This window comes from Octodon degus, unplaced genomic scaffold, assembly GCF_000260255.1.
Source record: "Octodon degus isolate 3935 unplaced genomic scaffold, OctDeg1.0 scaffold00112, whole genome shotgun sequence".
NCBI lineage: Eukaryota > Metazoa > Chordata > Mammalia > Rodentia > Octodontidae > Octodon > Octodon degus.
In genome coordinates, this window is record NW_004524688.1 from 6,448,034 (window position 1) to 6,456,463 (window position 8,430).

The window sequence follows — 8,430 nt, forward strand, 5'->3', positions numbered from 1 at the left end:
CGGCGCGGGGCGGGGCGCGCGCCTCACTTAAAGGGGCCGCCTCCGGCCCCGGCCCTCTCCCGTCACTGGGGGTCGCGGCGGCCGCATGAGCCGCGCGCGGGGGGCGCTGTGCCGGGCCTGCCTCGCGCTGGCCGCGGCCCTCGCTGCGCTCCTCCTACTGCCGCTGCCTCTACCTCTGCCTCGCGCTCCCGCTCCTGCCCCTGCGCCCGCCGCCGTCGCTGTTCCTAGTCTGCGGCCTGACGACGTCTTCATCGCGGTCAAGACCACCCGCAAGAACCACGGGCCGCGCCTGGGGCTGCTGCTGCTCACCTGGATCTCGCGTGCCCGCCCGCAGGTGCCCCCGCCCGCCCGCCCGCCCTCGCGCCCGCGGGTCCCCTCTTTCTCTAGGCTCGCCGCCCCAATATGCCTCACGATCGTTTCTCCCCCAGACTTTTATTTTCACCGACGGCGACGACCCTGAGCTCCAGCGGCAGGCAGGTGAGGCCCAGGCCCGGTGGGTCCGGTGTCGTGCCCATTGCAAAGGGGCCACCACGGAACTGTTAACTGGGCCCGGGAGGGGGAGGCGCTGGCCTAGGGACACATAGCCAGTGCAGGACAGAGCTTGGTCACCCCTGCTAGGACTCCATCCCAGCAGTCAACCCAGGAGTACCTGGCCACCTGCAGGCTTCCTAGGGCCTCTGGTCACTGTCCCCAGGAAGCCCTAGCAGGGAATTCTGTGCAGGCCTGCTGGGGCCATTGTGCCTTGGTCCTGTCTCTGCTCTCATCCCAAGGAAGTGTCATCCTATTCAGTCACTGACAGTCGGCTAAGGGACAGCTGAGCCAGAGCTGCAGGGGAACCTGGGCTGGCCTCCACCTCAGGGACAGGCTGGGTGTGCACCCTCACTTTCCCATCTCCACCTGGCCAGGCAGCCGTGTCATCAACACCAATTGCTCTGCGGTGCGCACCCGCCAGGCACTCTGCTGTAAGATGTCCGTGGAGTATGACAAGTTCATCGAGTCTGGGCGCAAGTAGGCTGGCTGCATCTGTGGGGAGGAGGAGGTCTGGGCTAGGATGGGGGTCTCTAGCCACCTTGGAGGCTCCTTGCACAGGGCTGTTCCCGCCCCCAGGTGGTTCTGCCACGTGGATGACGACAACTATGTGAACCCCCCTGGCCTGCTGCAGCTGCTGTCCACGTTCTCTCCCAACCAGGATGTCTACCTGGGGCGGCCCAGCCTGGACCACCCCATTGAGGCCACCGAGAGGGTCCAGGGAGGTGGGACCGTGAGTGCCAGGCTGGTGGTCTCCCTGGCAGGTTTTCCGTGGGGATTGCCTGCAGATGACCCTTGGGTCCAGTGAAGGGTAGGGGAAGAGGAGCCCAGGCATGGGCTACCATGACAGGAACTCCCCCATTTCCAGGCCACCACAGTCAAGTTCTGGTTTGCTACCGGTGGGGCCGGCTTCTGCCTGAGCAGGGGCCTTGCCCTCAAGATGAGCCCTTGGGCCAGGTGAGTGGGCGCCTTGCTGCCCAGCTAGGAGCCGAGGGCTGCGGAGTCACTGACCAGCCTCTCCCTCAGCCTAGGTAGCTTCATGAGCACAGCTGAGAGGGTGCGCCTGCCAGATGATTGCACCGTGGGCTACATTGTGGAAGGGCTGCTGGGGGCCCACTTACTGCCCAGCCCCCTCTTCCACTCCCACCTGGAGAACCTGCAGAGGCTCCCAACAGATGCTGTGCTCCAGCAGGTAGGCTTGGCTCCCTGCCAGGACCCTTGCGCCCCTGCTGCACCAGGGGTAGGGCTCCCTGGTGGGCTTAGCGGGTGGGTGCAGGGGCAGGGTAGTCTCAGCCTTGGGGTTTTCATGTGGGCCTTGGGCAGATCTCTGCCTGCTGAGCCTAGTGTCCACCGGAGCAGATGCCCATGGATCTCATGGAGGCTTTTTTGTAAAGAGAGGCTCTCCTGATCCCCAGGGTAAAGAGGTGAGTAATGTCCCCTCCAGGAAAAGGCTCTCGAGGAAAGCTATGGTCCTCACCCTCTAGTCCCTTCTTTTTGCAGGTCACCCTAAGCTATGGAGGTCCAGAGAACCCACATAATGTGGTAAATGTGGTGGGCTTCAGCCTGCAACAGGACCCCACACGGTAAGTAGTGACGGGCTGCTGGGCCAGTGCCTCTGAGGTCAGCCCTACCTGAACATCCCTGATCCCATTTTCTCCCTCTGTCCCAGGTTTAAGTCTGTCCACTGCCTTCACTACCCAGACACAGACTGGTGTCCCATGAAGAACAAGGGCGACTTCCCCTCACGGTGATCTACACCATCTGGCTACTGTGACTTGGCTCGGCTAGCTTCCTTAGGCTGCCACTGCAGGCACCATGCAGATGATCTGGCTGACCAGCAGGCCACACTTACGGCCCCACGGGAGCTAGGGCTTTCAGTCAGTCTCTGGGGGTGGCAGCCCCCGGGAAGCCTGGAGGGCAGTGCTGCTGTTGCCATGGGTATCACTCAGCTGTCTCCACCAAAGCACCCAACAGGACAGGTATCCTTACGAGACCAAAACCAGCCTCATAGTTCTGCGTCCTGCCCTCCTTACCTGCAGAGGCAGTACCTGTGGGCTGGGAGCAGGGGAGTGGGCTCTGGCCCTAACCATAGTGAGAGAGAGGACTTCCTGGTGGTCTCATGTCCCACCCTCAGGGCACAGCTTTGGGACTGGCCCTATAGTGTGTCCTCAGGCAGAGCTGGCCTTCCTGGGGGCCTCCAGGCCACTTTTCCCCACACTGACTCACATTGAGGACTTTCTCCTCCCTGTCCCCGCTTCCCCCTCATGGGTCCACAGCGTGGCCCTGGGGAAAGGGACCCAGACAGCTGCCTTCCTTCTCTGGGTATTGTGCAGGGCACAGCCTCTTCCCTCTGTCCTTCTCCCAATATTATGGAATGTGAGTAAAAGCTTCCTTGTCATTCTTACTGTGGCTCCTGTCTTAGTTGTCCGCAGGGACTGCTGGTCACACAGCTTTATAGGTGGCAGTGAGGCAGGAAACTGTGACAGTCTCCATCCAGGCAGGTCTGGGTCACATAGCCTGAGGCCTCCAGACTGAGAGGCGTAGTAGGCAGGGGTGGCCACAGGGAACTGTGCAGGGGTTACAGCAACTTGTCAATCATGGTCCTGAGTGTCATGCTCATTCCTGGCATGTGGAATAAGGAGTGTATTACATGGCACGGCTGCCATACATGTAGGGGTTCGGGCCTGTGTATCTGTGGTGCTGTGAGCAACAAGGTGTGTACGGTGTGTGCTGACTTAAGAGTAGCTGAACCTTGTGTGACCTAGACGCCCTCCTTACTGCTCCGTAGGCCTCCTTCACATTTAGGACATTGACCTGTGCCCCAGCCGTGATTCAAGGTTCACCATCCTAGGCCAGGCAGTAACCATGAACCACAGCTGCTGGTCAGCTAGGTGGCCAGTGGGGACAGCATCTGCCTTCTCCCAGGATCTAATGCTGCTAAGCAGATGTGAGTGGGCAGGACCACCGAAGGTGTTTCCTACCTGGGGTATTTGCATCCTGAAGGGGCTTCTCATGTTCTGTTGGGAGTGAGGAGAGCATTGTGGGTGAGGACCAGGAAGCAGTCCCAGAGCAGTCAGTGGGGGTGATTTCTGTGGGCCAGCACCATGTTGCACCCCACAAACATGGACCATGCATTACAGTACCCAGGGAGCTGCCCTGGCTGAGAGTGTCAGGCCCAGGCCCACATTTGGGGGGCAGGTGATGAGCTTCGCCAGGACACCAGAGACTTGAGAACTGTGGGAGGATTATTCCAAAGCCTGGCCAACTGCTGTGCGCCTCACCCCCTGGCCTCCAGCCCTGCACATGCACGAGGCCCTGCTCAGGTCATGTCTGAACTGATAACAGAATTCATGGCCTCATTTTTCTGTAAATTTTTCTCCTTCCCCAGCCTGTTGGGCAAGAGCAAGTTCACATCAGTGAGAGGTCATCTGCGGACAGTTTGTGTAGGCCATCCTGTAAAGCTGTCAAGTGGCCTATGATACTACTAAGAGCATCAGGTTGTGTCTGTGTCACCTCAGCCTGTGGAGACATCCTATGGCCTGAGCCATCATATGGCTCACTGATAGTAGGAAGCCACATGGGGCCTGTGCTGTAAGGCTGGTGGTGGTGCATGTGTGAGCTGATCCTGGTGTTTCTCCTTTTGATCCACGTTCAGGATCACTTAGGCCACGTGGCATTTCTCCCAAGGGGTGGCTCCATGCAGTTCCTGGTTGTTAACGATTACAAATTTTCTGAACCAGTAATTTTCTGCTCAGATCCAAACAGATCTTCCTATGTGGAGACAGCCTACAGCTTTTACTCAAGACAGAACGGCCATCCCCTTCTAGTGCGGGCCATGGAGAATCAAGGACAGCAAGGAGGGACATCTGCACCCTAAGGGCAGGAATGGGGCCCAGAGACAGGCATCAGGGCCCCCTGGAATCAGCTCAATAGGGAGAAACCAGCTAGATCCTCTAGGAAGGTGGTGTGAGGCAGCAAGGTGGGTGTCTAAACAGGTAACAAAGAGATGTCCATGCTTGGTGGCCAAACTGGAGTGCCCAGCAGCCCCCAGGTGCCACACTTTGACATTCTGCCTTCTTCCAAACCCTGGGTCCAGAACACTGGCCCACGAGAGGATCAGGCTGGCTTACTCCCTGCCTGCTAGATTTCTCCACTGTCCAGAGTGCCACCAGGACCAGCTTGGGCCCAGCTTCCTCTCACAGTGGCCCAGTTAGGACAGTCATACCACAGCTGGTCCATTTGTTTTGCAGAAAGCCAAAGGTCTGGAAAGAACAGTACCAAAATGATCATCTGCAGTTGCCTCTGAAAATGAGAAAATTGAGGGCTGGCCAAATAGCTCAATGGATTAAAGCATCTGCAAGCAGGCACATGGGCTGTGGGTTTGATCCCCGGGCCTGCCATGCCTGCCCAACCTCCAGGGCACCCTGAGACAGCAATTGAGACTGAGCATGGTGGCATGCGCCTATAATCCTAATCCCAGCTCTTGGGAGGCTGTAAACAGGCAGAGTCCACTAGTAGCGATACCCTGAACACCCTATAGACCCTTCCCTAAAATACAAAGAAAAAGAAAATGAGAAAATTGGTGCTGGGTGTGGTGGGGCAGGCTTGCAGTCCCAGCTCTGGGGAGGCTAAGGTGGATGGATCACTGAGTTTGAGGCCAGCTTCGACTACAAAATGAGTTCAAGGCCAGGCTGAACAGCATAGTGAGCCTTGTCTCTAAAAGAAAACCAAGTGAAGTAAAAAACAAAAACATTTTTTTTTTTTTTTCAGTACGGGGGATTGAACTCAGGACCCTGCACTTGCCAGGCAAGCATTTATACTACTGAGCTATCTCCCAGCCCCCCAAAACATTTTTTTTTAAACTTTTTTTTTGAATCATGGTCCCACACAGTTCAGGCTGGCCTCAAATTCGAGTTGATCTTCCAGCTTCAACCCCCTCAGGTGCTGGAATTAACTTGAATTTTACAAATTACGTATAATGGATACCCAGTAGATGTGTACACAGAAAAAACAAAACAACCCCCGCCCCCCGAGATTGTATCAAGCAAATCAAAAGCTTAATCATGTTGGGATGGGGTGGAGCACTTGCCTGGTGTCTGTAAGGCCCTGAGTTCCATCCCTAGGAGCGCAAAAGACAAAAATTATGTCCCCCCAACTTTCGTTGTTCCTCTAGACCGCGTTTACTGTGTCGGCAAACTGCTGTTCTGTTCTAGGCACTGAGCAGGACAGCGCCTCCAGCTGGGGCTGAACTGCAGGAACAGCTGGGTGGGTGGGTAGTGAAAATAGGCAGTTTCCAGCACCTGCAGATCACTACAGTTCACCTCCTCCCCTAGATGTCTGTGTAATTTGAACCAGCGTTCTCTGTCCCCATCATTTACAGTCAAGCTTTGGGAAAAAAAGTCTAAGAGCCAGGATTCCCCTTCAGAGTATTTTCTGCTCCGGAAGTTCAGGCTGGAGACAGCAGGGGGCGCTGCAGGCCAAGTCTGCGCCTGGTGTGCTCAGGCAGGCACTCCAGGGCTGTTTTCTCTGTGGTGGTGTGGAGAGAGCAGAACCTACAGAGTAAGCTGACTAAAGTCTTCCCAAGATGTTTGTGTTTCCTAGCAGCAGTGATTGAGTGTTAATTCAGTATCCGATGGTTGTGCAACTGTGAAATTATGAAAATCATCGAATGGTACAAAAGGGGGGGCCCAGGCTCTCTGAGATAGGTACACTGAGACTCCAAAGGCAGCGACCCAGCTCACTAAGCGCTCTATCCAGAGCCCATTTAAGGGGCTCTTGGGATGCTGAGCTCAACCTCACAATGGACCCCAAGAGACAAGGGTTGGCTTGGCTCCAGTGAGGGGTCAGGGATGGGGTACATAAAGACTTAAGGCTTTGTGGCTTAGGAACATCCCAGGTTTTTTCAAGGTTTGAGGGGCAGCAAATTAAATAAATACCTGCTTCAGCTGGGGAAATACCTCAGTGGCAGAGCTCCTGCCTGGCAAGGGCAAGATCCTGAGTTTGAGTCCCGATACCAAAAAGTACCTCACCAACTTAGTGCCTGGGAACATTCAAGGGCAAGGCAACCTTTTTCTGTAAGGACACAGAAAGGAGAGGGAAGGGGCTTGGAGAGACAGCTCTGGGGACTAAGCACCCGCAGAGTTCCATCCTGGGTACTGCATGCCATGCCGCCCCTGAAACTGGGCGTGGTGACGCAGATCCGTAATCCCAGCTCTGGGGAGGCTGAGACAGGAGGATCACTATGAATCTGGGCTGCATAGTGAGACCCTGTATCAAATAAATAAAAACTAAAGAAATGGAGGGGGACCTATAATGTCACTTAAAGAGTGCATCCAGGCTGGGGATATAGCTCAGCAGCTTAAGCACCTGCCTAGCAAGCACAAGGTCCGGAGTTCAATCCCCAGGACCGCCAAAAAAAAAAAAAAAAGAGTCCAGATGAAATATAACATTAGAATAGCCCTTTATTTGTTAATTTGATTTTTGTATCTTGATAGGATCGAACTAAGGACCTACATCACTAAGCAAATCTGCCGCTGAACTACATCCTTAGCCCTCACTAATGAATATATTAACAAAAATATTTCCGCCAGAAGTCTCTTAGGCACAGTGGCACATACCTACAAGCCAAGCTATTGGGAGGCTGAGATAGGAAGATCAAAAATTCAAACAAGCCTGGACAATATGGCAAGGCCCTGCTTCAACATTTAAAAGATGGGGCTAGAGAGATAGCTCAGTGGACTAAGTGCCTGCTTTGGCACGCACAGGGACGAGGGGTTTGACTCCCCAGTCCCACATGCCACGCCAGCCTGGCCCTCGGGAAGCACTGAGCCAGCGAACGAGTCAGGGCGTGGTGGCACATACCTGTAATGCCAGCGCTGCGGAGGCTGAAAACACAATGATCACTATATCTGAGCTGCATAGTGAGACCCTGTATCAAATACATGAAATTACAAAAAAAAAAAAAAAAAACAGAAAGAAAAAAAGGTAGAGAAATCTCCAAGATCAGATGATTTTACTGATGAATTCTATCAAAATTCAAGGCATGATTGACAATGATATACCAACTCAAAAAGATGACACTTACTACCTTACTTTTTTTTTTTTTTGCGGAACCTGGGGATTGAACTCAGACGCTTGCACTTGCCAGGCAAGGGCTTAGTCTGCTGAGCCATCTCCCCAGGCTACTAACTCACTTTTAAAAAATCTTGTTTTTAATTTATTTGGTTCAGGGTCTCACTACAGTGCTCAGGCTCATAGTGACGCTCCTGTCTCAGCCTCCTAGGGCCCCAGGGGCAGCACAGCACGGAGTATCAGGGATCAAACCTGGTTCCTTGAGCTCGCCAGGCAGGAGCTCAGCCCGCGGAGCTACTTCCCCAGCCCCCTAACTCACTTTCTGAGGCCAGCCTGAGCCCTGGACCCAGGTCAGACAGATACATTATGAAAAAATGGGTCAGTGAATCTAAATTTATGTGGCACTGTTAAAGGCAGAGATATTAAAAGGCACAGGAGCTAAGCACAATGGCACATGCTGTAATCCCAGACTACGGGAGGCAGAGGAATCCCTGAGAGTTTGAAGCCAGCCTGGGCTACATGCTAAGTTTAAGGCCAGCCTGGAAGGCATAGGCAGGCCCTGTTCCAAAAAAGAGACTGGACACAGCAGTAGAGAAGGAATCACACAGCCTGACCTGGAGGCTCAGTGTGAAACCACAGTCACCGAAACAGTGGCAGCAACAGGCCTGGAGGCACGGATAGCCCAGCGCCACCCACACTTACACTGTGCTCGCCACCGATTCTGGTGACTTCACTAGGACAAGGAAGCACAATCTTCCCGCACACAGTCCTCGTAGCAGCAGAGCCTTGGCCCTTATTGGTGCTGCACATGCTTCTCCAGGCAGATAGACA

At 54.6% G+C, this 8,430-nt stretch overlaps 1 protein-coding gene across 1 annotated transcript; it reads left to right on the top strand.

Moving 5' to 3' along the window:
- Positions 1–6: 6 nt before the first annotated feature.
- Positions 7–2,932, top strand: Rfng (RFNG O-fucosylpeptide 3-beta-N-acetylglucosaminyltransferase). Its single transcript, XM_004639553.2, has 8 exons — positions 7–334; positions 429–477; positions 906–1,008; positions 1,108–1,261; positions 1,397–1,485; positions 1,555–1,720; positions 2,029–2,111; positions 2,198–2,932. Exons 1-8 carry the CDS (start codon positions 86–88, stop codon positions 2,277–2,279), a joined length of 975 nt encoding a protein of 324 aa, XP_004639610.1. The 5' UTR covers positions 7–85; the 3' UTR covers positions 2,280–2,932.
- Positions 2,933–8,430: the final 5,498 nt, after the last annotated feature.